The 16,635-nt window shown below is 34.4% G+C and overlaps 1 protein-coding gene across 1 annotated transcript in view; it reads right to left on the bottom strand.

The window, feature by feature from the left end:
• Positions 1 to 16,635, bottom strand: part of Mppe (Metallophosphoesterase) — a 94,881-nt gene that overhangs the window by 10,565 nt on the left and 67,681 nt on the right. The window contains exon 6 of the mRNA XM_090404321.1: positions 860 to 910. Within this exon, the coding sequence (XP_090260447.1) occupies positions 860 to 910 (51 nt within the window). The remainder of the gene's footprint in view (positions 1 to 859; positions 911 to 16,635) is intronic.

Genomic DNA, 16,635 nt, shown 5'->3' with positions numbered 1-16,635 from the left:
TCCAAAGACTTTCAGGGAGTCCAAAGAATCATCAACGAGGGGGGGTACCTACTCTACAACTCTCTGTCTCCGTCATTCCACCAGCCACAACTATCTTCATCATCTTCACCAATGCCATCTACCGCTGACCACCACCACTAGTATTTTCACAAACAAACATCCATGCCCATGGCGGGATTCGAACCCACAGCCTTTTGGTTGGAGAACGGATACGCTAACCACTCGACCAACCAGGGCAGCTTAGGTAAAGTTTTAAATATTTAAAAACTTTACTTTACTTTATAGTCCATATGAAATATGAATTGCAAAAACTATGCAAAACTCATGCACACAAACTTTCACATAATGTATAAACAAATGAAGCACAAAAATACTATTGAACAACTATGATTTTTGAATACATGGAAACAGATTTTTTTTGACACAGAATGTGAAGAAATTTGGTATAAAAAACAGGTGGGACAGGAATATAATAGTATTATTTATTAGCCAGTTCAAAACGGCTGTCAGGGTCAGTTAAACCTTATCAAAATGGACCAATAAAAGGCAAATATATAGATGCTTGGTCAGTGTCTATGTCTTCTAAGTGGTCCATACTAAGGCAACTCGTGAATGCCAGGGAATGTATTCCTGTAAGCTCTCTGGTCAATTATCTTACGAAACTTTCATAGTTTCTACATTCAGCTTTGAAATAATGCTGGATCTAATATCCACTTGACTTATATAATTTTACATCGCTGATTATAAATAAATTTATAATTTTATCATTTATGATAAAAAATTTCATTTTTTATTATAAATGATCCATTAGTCTATACTTATCAAACTGTCATCTACCAAATGATACAATTCTACTTACCACATGCTCATGTGCAGACAAAACCAGATGGGGATTGAGGTGACGAAGAGCCTAGTTTAAAAAAATGAAATTTTTTTTACAAAAATGTGAAAGGTTTTCAAATGTGCTGGTTATTACAAGGAAGTCCAGCCACTTTTATACAATGTGAATTAGACTGAGAAGTTAACTTCATGTAACACACACAAAATCAGCTAATAATTCTTTAAAGGACCTTTTAGCAATAGTAATAATTGACATAATGAAGATTTCTTGCTTGGCATTACTGTTTTAGCCTTAAGCAAATAAGAATCAGTCTTATAATGCCAAACAGCTTGCTGAAACAAGGCTTGATCATGTTGGATTGAAATGTATAGCTTAGGGAGAATTTTTTTGTTTCAGCTGAATATTTACAAGCACATGCTGAATTGGATGAATATTCAACTGAATATTGTGCATCTCTACATTTAGTGCAGCTATCTCAAAGCACCACAGATATAATGAAACATTAAAAGAAAGTCACTATACCAAACAGTTAACTATGATAAAGGATTTCTGGGGTCCCTAAGTAGTCTGCTATAGTGAAAGTCAACAGTATGTATCAGCATTCTTATACAGTTCTTCAGTTTGATCAGTATTTTTGTTCCAATTAGGCAGAATGGATAAAAAATCTTTTGTTTTAATGAATGGTCCGCATAGTCCGCTTGACTTTCATAGTTTCTACATTCAGCTTTGAAATGATGCTGGATCTAATATCCGCTTGACTTATATAATTTTACATTGCCAATTATAAATAAATTTATAATTACAATTATTATTTATAATTTTATCATTTACGATAAAAAATATTTATTTTTTATCATAAATGATCCATTAGTCTATACTTATCAAACTGTCATCTACCAAATGACAAATGTCTAATATTTCTTAAACAGTTGACTCTCGCTATGGCAAACTTATAAGAAGCATAGTGGTAATTTGTTACAGTGGGTAGTTAGCTAATGAATTTCTTTTAGAATAGCATTCTGCCCATGAGAGTTTGGTTTGGAACTTTTCAGTAGTTTCTTACAGTGAGTAAGTTTATAATGGTGTTTACCATAGTGAGAGTTGATTATAATACATGCTAAAGCAATCTTTTGATTGCTTTAGCATGATATGAGGATTCTTATTCAGATGTGTAGCAAAACATTTATTGCTACTTTTGTAATGGTATAAACTCACATCATATTATGACTAGGGTTTCTAAGTCTCAGCTATTTTCCTGTTACCAGGACCAAACATTTTTTCCAAGTCCTAGAAATTCCTGAGATTATACAATTTTACCCTTCAAAATTATTTTTTAAGTATATTTTTATTTATTATTTTATCATATTTTTATACAATGCACCAATAACTGCTACATAAATGGCATGATTTAAGCAAAGTAAATTTTCAACTGAACTTTCACATCCAAATTTAGCATTATCCTAATTTCATCTGTCATTATAGCCATAAAATAAATAAATAAATATATATATATATATATATATATATATATATATACAGTATATATTCAAGAGACCAAGTAATTTTATATAAACTTGGTTTTTAATATTATTTCCCAAGTAAGCAAACAGACAAGTAAGTCAAGTTTGCACCAACTCGTGGTAAAGGTGGATTAAGCTCTGATCACTTTCCTTATTATTTTTCCCTTAATGTAAAGCACATCCCCTTGCGGAGATGTATGATGGTATGCATTAAAGGCAATGGTCACTATCCATACTGGTTTCGACCTTTATTGAGGTCTCGTCAGTGGGAGCCGGACCTGACAATGCTAAGGTTGAAGTAATGCAGAGTTAAAAAAACTTTCTACTTCTATCTCTCATCCTGAGATTTTATTTAATATGGTCAAAGTACCTTGTTTAGGTAACATTCATAAGCTCTGCATTACTTCAACCTTAGCATTGTCAGGTCTGGCTCCCACTGACGAGACCTCAATAAAGGTCGAAACCGGTATGGGTAGTGACCATTGCCTTTAATGCGTAGCATCATACGTCTCCGCAAGGGATGTGCTTTACATTAAGGGAAAAATACTAAGGAAAGTGATCAGAGCTTAATCCACCTTTACGAGTTGCCTCAGACTTGCACTACGTGCAGGTGCAGACTTGACTTACTTGTCCGTTTGCTTACCTGGGAAATAGGATTAAAAACCAAGTTTATGTAAAATTACCTGGTATCTTGAATACATAATATACCCAAGTTAAAAAACTTTCTACACACACACATATATACACACACACACACACACACACACACACACACACACACACACACACACACACACACACACACACACACACACACACACTTCTTGAAAATAAGTTAACAGCACCCGAATGTGCAAGGTGCATTGTGGCATGCAACGAGTCACATGTTTGTAGCCAGTATGAATTGGAGGAATATGATGCTCCCAAGTTAGGCCAACTGTGTCTGGGGTGAAATGGCTGCAAGAAAGGCAACTAATGCATTTTGAAAGCAGTGTTGTGATAGGGTGTCATGTTGCAGGCTTATTCTTCTTCTTCTGCAGCTTCTCCCACTTAAGTGGGATCACTGTTTGTAATGAGTTTCCTCCACACCTTCCTGTCTTGGGCTGTCACCACATCCAAGTTCTTCATCTTCAAGTCCTCTTCTACCAGCTCTCTCCATCTCTTCTTTGGCTGCCCACGCTTCCGCCTTCCTTGCACATCCATCTGCATGACCCTTCTTCCCACATATTCGTCCTCCCTCCTCATCACATGACCAAACCATCTCAACCTTGCCTCCTGTATTTTCGCTCCTAAGTTCATAACTTTCACTGTTCCCCTGACATAGTCATTTCTCAGACGATCCTTTCTGGTCACACCGCACATCCACCTAAGCATTCTCATCTCTGCTACTTCCATCCTGCTGATATTATTTTTCCTCAGGGCCACAGTTTCTATAGCATATGTCATAGCTGGCCTCACTACTGTCCTATAAATTTTGCCTTTCAGATTGATCGGCACCCTCTTATCGCATAACACTCCAGCCATTTCCCTCCAGTTCCTCCAACCTGCTTGTATCCTGCATCCCACTTCCTTCTCAGCTCCTCCATCTTCTTCCACTGTTGAACCTAAGTATCTAAAGTCTCTCACCTTCCTGATGACATTTCCTTCCAGCTCCAGATCCGTCTCCTGGCCACCGCCCACTGCGCAACACATATACTCTGTCTTATTTCTGCTCAGTCTCATACCTCTCTCTTCCAGTACTTTTCTCCATCTTTCCAGTTTAGTTGACGCTTCTTCTCTTGAATCTACACACACCAAGATGTCATCTGCATACAACATTGTCCAAGGTGCATCTTCTCTCACCTCCTCTGTTACCACTTCCATCACAATATTAAACAGAAACGGACTTAATGCTGACCCTTGATGCAAGGCTTATCTATTCGACAAATTATTGACAAATTGGGCCACTCCAGGTATAATATCAAACAATGATATTATACTGAGAGAAGCACAAGACAATCTTGTGCTTCCATCACCACATTCACCGAACATGACTGTAGGGTGCTATGAAGGATAATATGTATTAACCATCATTCGTTGGCTGACACATTGAATGCTGAGTTCCAGGCATCAACTGGAATACGAATCTGCACAAAAATATTCAGAACCAAGGCTCACAACATGGTAGGACAGCAATATGCAAGCCCCACATTACTGGAATCAACATGAGCGTGTACAGTGAGACATGGGAAGCTTGGAAACCTGTGTTATAAAGCGATAAATCATGTTACACCCTCTATTGAGCAGATGGACAGGTGTGGACATGGTGGATACCTGGTGAATGTCTCTTACCAGAGTGCGTAACCCCAACTATGGCATCACTGGTTCAGTGATGCCATGAACACTGAACATTCTGGACAATTCAATGTTTCTTATTTTATGGCGTTTCTACAGAAATGACCATTGTCTCTTTTAGCAAGACAATGCACTGTGTCATAAGGCTGCTGCTGCTGTAACTGCGTGGTTTGTGGACATGAACATCACCACACTTGACTGGCCTGATCTCAACCCTATTGAACATTATGTGGGATGAACTGGTGCACCAGGTGAGGTCAAGGGATGTCTTCCCCACAATAGTCCAGGAACTCATTACATGCCTACAGCAAGAATGGTCTAAAATTCTCATTGATATGCTTGTGGAAAGTATGTCCTGTAGGATTGCTGCAGTCATTACAGCAAAAGGAAGCTCTACATCTTATTAAGGTGGGCACCATGGCTGTTTGTTCCTCATACTAAGGTGTTTGTTGACTTCATTCCAAGCAGTGTGTGTGTGTGTGTGTATGCATATACCCCCCCCCACCCCAAATTATTCACAATTCTTACATTAGTGAGTTGACAATATTTTGAATATCAACTGACAAACATTTTTCTTGGTATACAAAATCCTAAGTTAAAATTTTTGCATCGTCTGAATGAACAACAATACTGAAGTACCTTTTATTTACAATACTGATCAGTTTATCCAAAGTAAGAATAACCAGTTGATCCAATTCTGTTAATTATTTAATTTTTGGTATTTGTAATTCTTTTTTTTATATTCATAGAAGTCAAAATTAACTTGAATTTCTCTAACTGGTTCTTTGGTTCTGCTTTGAAATTGATTCATGTATAAAAACTATTGGGAACAATTGTTTGAAATGAGCTGTCTAGACAATCTCATTTAACTTTCTTTCTTTTACAAAAGTTTAAAATTGAATACGAATTCAATTTTAAACTGGATTGTTAGATAGTGTTAGATCACTTAATAAAATTTGCTTTGGACAATAACTGTACTGAACTTCTGCTCCTTTTTTCATTTCTTAAAGTGTTCCTTAACTTTGGATTGATTTATTTTTATTCTGGAACTAAAATGAAAATATTAAAATTATAAAAATTAATAAAAATTAAAAATTAGGAATACTTTTTACCTTATCAAGTTATCTATCAAATGTGACCCAAATTTAAAAGTTAAAATGATAACTTCAGCAACAGCATGAAAGTCTGTTGGCTACTGGAATAGTGATCTTTTCTTTTTGTTTAACTAATGAATTGCCTGATAAGAAGTGTAATTCAGTGAATGAATTGGCTTGAAGCAGCTAGTATAGTAAAAATGTGTATTTATGTGTGGCTGTTTCACTGCACTTGATTCAGTCACACTAATCATATATTGCTGTATTATACTTAAAAGACAAAAACACTCATTTTACTAAAATTAACTAAAATTACTAAAATTAAAAATTCTAATAAATGCAACACTTTTCTGTTTCAGATGTGTAAATTTAAATTTATAAAATGTCTCAAGTCTCTAGCTGCACTTCCTGGAACAGAAACCCTAATTATCAGCAAATAAACTATGAATTTATTAAGTCTACAGATACTTTCTTGATTCTAACCAGTATCCTTGGACCCTTCATTCAGGAGATGATGATCAGCAATCATTATGAATAATTATGGAAACACACTACCAATGTTAGAGAACTTACTTTAATTCATTACATTAAAACAAAATTGTTTCAACTTTTATATCAAGGTCATTCTCAGGAATAAATATACATACATGGGATCACAAGCAATGTCAGTACACACTACTGTGAACTAAGTATAACTGCTATGGCCAATTGTTGACCACAGCCTGACCTCTGGTGAAAATCGAAAAAGTCAATCCATAAATACACTGGTAAAACTATGTCAGCAGTTACTAGTTTCCAGTTACTAATAGTCCTATTCTTTTATTAAAGTTCTGTTTGTTGTTTGAGAGCCACTGAATCATTATCCACAGACCAAATCTCAACAAAAATGATGGCTTAAAAGTCTCAAGGATTTGGATGGACTCACCTGCAGCCCATATCCAGGTTTGGTTTGATGCAAAGACATGGTGTCTTTTCAATCATTCCTGTGACACTCTTTACAGAATAGGTCAGCTTTTCTGTACTGAAGGAACTTGATATTTGTTTGCATTTGTCTATCCTTGGACCATAGAAGCCACTCAGAAACAAGGACCTACAACCAAGAACATAGCTGGAAGTGGGAACTAAAGTTTTAGCAAGCGACTGCTGAAGCTGAGGTATCTGATTCTGTGGAAGAAAGTCCAAAGCCATGCTCAATCTACTATAATGATGATGATAACATATATTTATGTACTCTGATGCAGATGCAAACAGTTCTTCCAAGCACATAGGCATCAGATATTCACTTTACGACAAATAGTTGAAAAGTTATGAGAATATAACAAAGATCTGTATTTAAGTTTGTAGATCTTGAAAAAGCATATGACAAGGTTCCTATTCAAAACGCTACAGTTGTATGGTGTCAGTGGATCATTATATCAAGCAATACTTAGTCTTTATTTGAGTTGTAAGTCAGCAGTTAGAATTGAAGGAAGTACAGGGAGATGGTTTAATGTTAAATCTGGTGTCAGACAAGGATGTACATTATCACTTCTGTTATTCATTATCTATATGGATCACATTATGAAGGAAAGTGGTATTAAACCTGATATCAAAATTGGAGATGTTAATGTCAGATCCTTGCTTTATGCAGATGATGTTAAACAGGGTGTCCCAAAATTCACACAAGAAGTAATTTTGATAGAAAACACAGGTTTTTAATTAAAAATTGTAATTTCTTATTGATTCATAAAGTATACAGTATAGGGTTATGCATGGAATAGCATATCGGGTAAATGGCCTCAACGGCTTTGCTGGCACATACGCACTCTTTTGTTGAAATTTTCCATGACCGTTTTGCATAAATGTGGCTGAATTTCGTTGATACAGCGCTCAATTTCCTCCTTCAAGGTGTGGGTGGCCGTGGGCTTGTTGGCATAAACCTTAGACTCCAAAAACCGCAAAGAAAAAAGTCCAACGGTGTTAAGTCACATGATCTGGGCGGCCAATTCTGATCACCAAAATGGGAAATTACACGACCAGGAAATGACTCATGCAGTAATTGAATTGTTTCTAGGGCTGTATGGCATGTGGCACCGTCTTGTTGAAACCACATGTCGTCCACATCCATATCTTGCAATTTAGGCACAAAAAACTGGATTATCATGTCGTGATAGCGAGCACCATTAACTGTTATTGCCTTACCAGCCACATTTTCGAAGAAGAATGGACCGATGATGCCTCCAGCCCAAAATCCGCACCAAACAGTGACACGTTATGGATGCATTTGTTTCTCAACAATCACTCGTGGATTTTCTGAACCCCAAATGTGACAATTTTGTCGATTAACGAAGCCATCAAGATGAAAATGAGCCTCATCGCTGAAGATGATTTTGTTCGAAAAATAAGCATCCACTTGTTGTTGTTCCATAATCCATTCAACGAACTCTCTTTGCTGTGTGCGGTCAGTAGGCTTCAGTTCTTGAGTCAATTGAACTTTGTAAGCATAAAGATGCAAATCTTTCGTGAGAATACGCTGTAGAGAGCTTCTCGAAATGCCCAATTCAAGACCATGGTGCCGAATTGATGTTCCTGGACTCTCAGCAACACTCTCACGAACTACTTTAATGTTTTCTGTTGAATGACTTGTTGAAGGACGGCCAGAGTGTATAAGATCACTAATTGATCCAGTTTCCTTGAATTTTTTAATTAATCTTTTCACAGTTGATGAAGTTAAATCACTATTCCAACCATATTTTATACGAAAATTGCGAACTGTAGCTGCCAAACCTTCATTATTTTTAAAATATTGCTCAACAATGAAAATGTGTTGTTCTTTCGTGTAGCGCTCCATTTTTAATAACCCTGAACTGTCAGCTGTCACGCTGTCTTTTTTTTCTCATTGGCAACACTTTACCGCACAAATGGTGCTAAATTTAAATCTTGTGTGAATTTTGGGACACCCTGTACTTCTAAATAAATCTGCTACAAGTCTGCAAGATTCCCTGATTAAATTGAATAACTGTTGTGATAGATATGGTATGAAGGTCAGCAATAACAAGACAAAGATAATGAAAATAGGCAGAAGCATTGAAGATATCAGCTGCATTGTGAATGGAGAACCTATAGAACAAGTAAAACGTTTCGGCTATTTAGGCACGATTTTTAGTGAAGATGGTAAATTAAATATGGAAATAGACAAACAGAATCAACAAAGCTGGTATGGTAGGAAGTCAACTGAATAAATTTATATGGAATAGTCAAAAAACTAAATAACCAATTTTAACTTATGGATCTGAGAGCTGGGTCAGAAGTAAAACACTTGACCAAAGACTAGAGACCGCAGATATGAGAGTCCTGAGAAAGATTAGGGGCGTGAACAGATGGCATCAAAGGCAATATCTTATTAAAAATGAGGATATTAAAATGGGCAAGGAAAGATTAGCCAAACAACTGGCAGGAAAAACACTAGAGGAAGACCAAGATATAAGTGGATTGATACGGTAAAAAGTGCCTTAGAAGATAGATATATAAATATAAGATCTGACAATGTTGTAGCTTTGACCGGTAACAGATTGATTTGGCAGAAAATTGTAGGTAGGAAGTTAGTAATGATGTAAATTTTTCATCTAGTACTATCATATCCTGTACACCCTTCAAGGGTAAATGTTAGGAAGATGATGATGTACTAGGCATATTTATAGATACTTAAACGGTTTACACATGTAAAAAAAAATACAGAACTTTATTCAAGAACTGATATATTTCATCCAACGTAACATGAATGTCATCACGGAAAAAGACATTCAAAAGATGAATGAAAAGTATGAGTTATGTAGTAGGTGCTTACTAGCTCGTGTCTCGGTTACAGCTGAGTTGAGAGGATTGCACTACTAAATGAGCAGTTGTAAAAGTTTGTACAGATGAAATAGTCAATAGACATCAGATTACTTTTAATTTTATTTATCTAAAAAGGGGATCAGAAGAGCTGATCACCTGAGCTCTATGTACAAGACATTACTTTTGATAATACCTATCTTCTGCAATGGATGATGGTATGAAGATGAAGGAATCTATCTACAAGTAAAGGTTTTCAATAAATTTTCAATAAACTGAAAATTCAACATGCCGTGCAGGATTCTGAATTATTAAGGCATCCGAAAAAAAGAGTAGATTGTTCAACAGTGAACTTGATATGGGAGTACAAAGAGTTAGTTTATTTTTGCAAGAAACTAAGTTAACAACAACTTTCAGTACTAAAATTGAAATCAGGAACTGAAGAAGTAAAGTGGCCTAGTCATGAAGATACCTCACATGCAAACTTTGTTTGCTTACATTTCATTGTAACACATTAAATTTCTTGGCATCTGTAATTTAATTTATAACCAAGTGAAAAAAACTTTCAACATCTTGCTCTAATGGTATTTTAATATAGTGTTACATTTTTTCACTACTTGTATATGGGAAATATACGACTTCTGCATTACTTCACACATGGTATCTCTTCTGGGTCTGGCTTCCACTGATGACATTTAATATTGTTTGTCTTTGGACTTGCTTGCTTCCTGGGGAGTAGAGCTCTGTTTAGCAGTGAGTTTTAATAAAGAATTAAACAAGAATATTTATAGTCTCTCCCTCTCAAATATAATAATAACAATATGATTTCTTGGCATCTTTAATATATTTCACACGGGTTACAGCCAGTGGCTAAAACTGGGTAAGTTCTGTGGGAAGAACCATGTCATTAGAACAAATAGCTCAGGCTCTAAGAGTGTTTCAAGGATACCATATTGTTAGAGCAGATAATGATTTATGTAAGTATCTTCCAGCATGTGTTGGCTTTTATATATACAAAAAAAGTAATGAATCGCTTAAAAGAAGAGTGACTAATGTGTCAAGAAAGGGCAGACAGTAGTTATTTGATTTCTACTGTGAAATGTATGTACTTTAGAATGCTGGCAATTTAAACAGATTAAAAATGAATCTAATGTATCTAGTCCATGGAACAAATGGCAGAATGGTCAAATATCAGGTACTCAATAAATAGTTTATTTTGTTCTTAGTGTTGCTTATTAGTGTCAAACATAAGAAGAATAACAGCTGATGCCTAAGCCTGTCCACATGGCTAATAATATATATATATATAAACTTGCATGTTCTGATGGCAAAAAACAGACATAATAGAGACTTCCATTTGGTAATAAAAAGCACCAGCCACACAGTAATGAATGACTAGAAGTAAGTTCCAGCTAAGAAATACACGTTATTATGAATAATAATATAAACAAGGATCTTATGCACAGAATAATATTTTTCTTAGAAGAAAGAAAAGCTCCATTTCATCATCTCCAAATTCACATAAAAGTGCATTTAAATATCATAACTCTAAATATTCCAATTTCTTTTATATATAAGTAGAAATCAGAATAGCCTTTTAATCATATCACATATAATAGCAATTATCATGGATCAAATTCCATGTACAACACAGTTATCACATGCCTGAAAAAGATTAACAAATATGGTTAGTTCACTAATAATAATTTCCTTCCTCTCTGAAAAAACAAATATTCAAAGAACCAAGGGAAAAAGTCTACCCAAAAAAAAAAAGAGCAAAAAATGTAAAAATAAGAAAAAGAGCTGGCACAGATTTTATTCTTATCGTAAAATATTAAAGTGGAACTGAAGTGGATATGTTTCTAGATCAAAGAGTACAAATGACCTAAAAGGACAAAGAAGGAATGGGTGGAAGTAGGGTTACTAAATTCCTGATAATTTTTAACATTCAGGAATTAGGAATGGGAAACTGCAGTTCCTGAGAATTTCCAAAACTTTTATTGATTATCTACAATTTTTCTTAAATAAGAATTTTTGTATGTAATCTAATCATAAAATGTTATAATAATGAACTATCCATTTAAGTATAGAGAAAAAAATAGTAACATTTAATAACTATTAGGTATTCAAAAATAAGAGTCAAAGTTAAGTTTTAAAAGAGGTATACCATGAGAAAACGGCTTACGACTATCCCCTTTATGGGAGATAGTACTTTACAAATCAGCTAATCTTTCCTAACTTTTTATTGTATTATTATTATTATTATTTTTTTTTTTTTAGGAAGGTTATTGACCTTTTTAGTTATCTTACACCAGCTACTTAGGTGGCGCTTTTTGGAATTGTCAGTTAGTGTTTAATTTTGAGCTTAATGTACTGAAGATGCCTGTGACACACAGGCGAAAATTATACTATTAAATAATCTTTCTACGTGAGTTTTTTCCGTTATTTATTTTGTATCGAAGAGTCAAAGTTTGATTCTCCACACACACACACACACTTTTTTTTTTTTTTTTACTGTACCAATACAGTAGATACTAGTCAATAGGTCCACATTGGTCCATTTACTGGGATAATTCTAGAATAACAAAAGCAAAATGAGAATATAAAAAGAATTTGCTTCACTTATTTGAAGAAAAATAATTTTGCTTCAAAAATTGAATGCTTATGGCATCTGAAATGCTGAAGAAACAGCTATTTGATCATGCCACATTGGATGGTTACCTGTGTTATAAACATGCTGAACTGGATCAATGAAAGCAATAGATTGTGTAATAATGTTATGCTGTTCAAACATGTCAGAAACTGATAAAAGAAAGCTATTAGTGGATGAAGGGCCAGGCCTTTAACAAGATTAAAATGGAGAATTTATCAGTTCAGTACCATGTAAACAAAAATGTGTTGATAACATTTGAATGTTTTAAGAATTGGCTTATGAGTGAGGACAAAGTTACAATGGAAATCAGGAAAATATTACTAGCTGAGGAGGTCAGAACAAAAGTTAATCTTTTACAAGAATACATAGTTTATGGTCGATAGTTGGCAAGAAATAAGTGAGCCTATTCAAAACTGTTTTGCTTATTGTGGTTTTAAGCATTCAATCATGGTCACGTTAGATATGGCCACTAGCGAAAATGACATCCCATTAGACATGAACCACATCAGAAACCCATTAAGAATTTGCATCCACTGATGGCAGTCTTAAATTTTACAATGAAAATAGGAGGAAATTGCAGAACATTAGAAGAACAAGAAAGTGATGCAGATGATAACACTTATAAGCTTGAATGAGTGACTACTTAGGACACTAGAAAATTTATTATGGGATTGCGATTCTTTCATGTAGAAAGGCAATGATAGAGTGCTATATCTGCAGACACCTGCATGGATTGTTTAATTGCAATCAATAAAAAACAACAACAACAAAAAAAAAAAACGACAGGTTATGATTAATCAATTCCTGCAATGGCATTCATTAACTGCTAATAACTGCATGCATGTTATAAATGAAATTATTTTTATAGCAAATATTTTATCTATAAGTCAGTAATTTTAATAAAGCAACAAACAAAAAACTTGTTTTTTGTCTTATGTACATACATCTTTTAAACTCTTGATGTGCAACTTTGCTTAATTGGGACAGTTGCTTAATTGGACCAAATGATATTTCCAATGCGAGCCAATCAGCTGGAATTCCCTGTATACATACAGTAGTTTTTTTGGGACAGCATGCAACAGTATGCTGTACCGGCACCTCATTAACAGTGACGTGTGGCATAATGAATGCAGTACATTTTGAAATTTATAATATTCCAAAATTTTTTGCACACATTTACCTAGTATGCAAACAAGCTTAGTCATTTCAAGAAATTTCCATTTTTCACTACATCTATTGTTAAAATTTTTATATTTACTATATAACATTTTATTAAAAAAAATCGTACATATTTTACCAATTTTTGATACACTTGTACAATAAATTTATGTTTAATAAACTTGTTATATACTTAATTTGTATTTGTTGTTCTTATTCTAAAAGCATTATCACACTATAAAGTAAAAAATATCAGTAAATAATTTTTGAGCTTTGTTTTCATATAATTTTCAATTTTTCATGCTAGTAAAGAATGAGTATAGGCACTTATTGTTTTAGAAAAAAAAAAATGCTCTCTCTCTCTACACACACACACACACACACACACACACACACACACACACACACACACACACACACACACACACACACACACACACACACACACACACACAGGTACATTAAAATAACATACATTTGCTAAAAATTGCTGAGCTTGAGGTTAACATGAGAAATTCAAAGGACATACTAATATAGTAAACCAAAAAATAAAATAAATTTAAAAATAATAAACATAATACTAATAAATATACTAGCAAGATTTAACATTTACGTTTATTGTTAAAACAGAATTTAAAAAAAAACAGTGTTACTTGCTCAATTGAAAACTGGATTTTTGTTTAGTAAGCCTGAAATAGAAAAATTTCTTTCATTCTGGGTTGTCACAGATCTAATTGTCAGTGGCACATCTAACAGAATTTTCAGATTCAGTGTCAGTATACACATTGCTTCATATAAATTCATTTCACTTCTTAATGATAAAAATACCTCAGTTGATTCAATTAGGTTTGCATTTGTCATCAAAATAAACATCTCTCGCTAGCTATGTTTTTAGATCCGCTTCTAATTCTCCAAGTCCATAATTTTCCATTTCTTCATTCATTCATATTATTTTAAAACTTTCTACTGAAGTATACTTTTCTTGGAAAGTCATTCCATTACCAATTTTGCAGATCACATAATTTCATTTTTATTTGCTATAACAAAAAACTCATCACTAACCTTGTTTAAATAATTTGTATTATTCATGTATTCCAATGTGTTTTGCAATTTAAAATGACATGATTATTTTTTCGCCATTTATTTCTTTTTGCAAAATAGGATTTCTTGGAAAATATTTTACCAATTTTTCTTATATTACATATTGCTATGGAAACATCATCTTGTAAAGCATATTTAACATTATCAGAATCTAATCCATTTATTTTTTCCATCATTGAACTTGAACTCAATATTGTCTTTGTTATAATTTTTTTCATAACTTCAATGCCATCACATCCATTTCAAAACAAATCTTGAAGGACTAATCTTTCTTTAACTAAAGAATAGCCCTTTACTGCAGAACAAGTACCATGAATTGTTATTAGATCGAAATTTCATGAATCTTCCTTGTATGTGAAGGTTCATGCATCTTTGGTTTATATTGTTCCGTTCATCTATAGAAATGCTCATTTTTTCATTTTATAGCTAAAATTTAATTTATGAAGTGTAGACTTGCTGTATTTTTTCATATAAGACACCGTGGCCACTTTATTAGGAACAACAACAACGAGTGCCTTCCCCCCATTTGCCTTAAGAAACTTGTATTCTCTGTGGCATTGAATCAACTAAATCTATAAAACTTATCTATATTTGTTTACGCTGTCACAATGGCATCACCCAATTGTTGCAGAATACATGGAATACATGATGGTACATTGCTACTGCAAACTGTTTGTTCCAACTCATCCCAGAGATGCTCTATTGGGTTGAGGTCCGGGGACTGAGCTGGTCACTGAAGTAAAGGAAACTTACTCCTCATGTTCCTCGAACTGCTTCAACATGCTACATACTTTGTGGCATAGCAGATTGTCTTGCTGGAAGTACCCATTTGACAATGGATAAACTGCAGCCATGAATGGGTGAACATGATCAGCTATGATGTTAGGCTATGGCAATCAGGCAGTGTTCCTCATCACCAGCCTGAGTCGCTGCTACTTGACAGAAAGGGTCCATGGCCTCTTGCTGTTGTTACCATATTCAGCTTCTGCCATCCACATGATACGGTACAAACTGGTACTCATCAGACCAGGTGAAATTTTTCCAGTTATCAGCTGGAAAGTGTTGGGGATCCTGTGCCCACTGAAGCTGCATCGTCTTGTTCTTAGCTGACAGCATTGGGACCAGAGATGGTCGTCTGCTCCTGTACCCATCTGTGACAGTGTGCAACAAACTGTGCACTCCAAGATGATATTCTGCCTATCATTATTGTACTGATCTGTAATTTGACTGGTTATGGTCTACTTGTCATGTTTCACAATTTTTGTCATTCTTCTCTGATCTCATGTATCTATGAGCTGTTTCTTTTTCTGTCATTTGGCTTTAAGTTGTCTGGTTATTATACCACCCCTTGTACACCCTAAATGCTGTTGTGCATAAAAAGCACAGAAGAATAGATGTTTGTGAGGTACTGGCACCAACAATCATATCATGAAAATCATGCCTTTGACACATTGTGGTACATCAAAAAAAAAGTCGGATGCCAGATTTATATAGCATACTGCATAATAGGCCATTCATGAATGGCATATTTTCCTAAACAGGCAGGTGTTCCTAATAAAGTGATCCCTCAGTGTATATTAACTATAACAAATGATGAATTTTTTGGTAATGCAATCCTCTTTTAGAGAAACTTTCTCAAATAAAATATCTCTTTATGACAGGATACATAGAAATTCCACCTACTGCAAGTTTAGCAACAAATTCATCTGCTTCTAGCATGTGTGTGTTTGACAAACTGAAATTCTGTGCTTTTTTTTTTTGAGCTGGATGGCTTTTGCACATTGTCATCACTGCTTTTCTTTCTTTTCAAGCCAAGAATGCTCAAGATGACAAAGTCCACTTGTTGAATGAAACTTTACATTGCAACATTTTGAAACACAATTAACAACAAGCTGTCTGATTTTTTTCTTCTTTTTTAAAATGCTGCTAACCTCCCTCATACATTTTACTCATTGTTGGGGGTAACCATAATAAAGTGAAATTAGTTTTTATTCAAAATAATTACTAAGAATTAAATGATCATTAATAATTATTTTAGTAACCTCAATTTTACTCTGCGCTTGAAAAGAAAAGCACGAAGTGACTGAGATCAATTAGTGAACTCAGGCAAGACCAGACGAA

The sequence above is a fragment of the Typopeltis vanoorti genome, chromosome 14 (assembly GCF_054136105.1).
Source record: "Typopeltis vanoorti isolate ZY-2024b chromosome 14, IOZ_Tvanoo_1.0, whole genome shotgun sequence".
NCBI lineage: Eukaryota > Metazoa > Arthropoda > Arachnida > Uropygi > Thelyphonidae > Typopeltis > Typopeltis vanoorti.
This window is presented reverse-complemented; position numbering and strand designations above follow the sequence as displayed.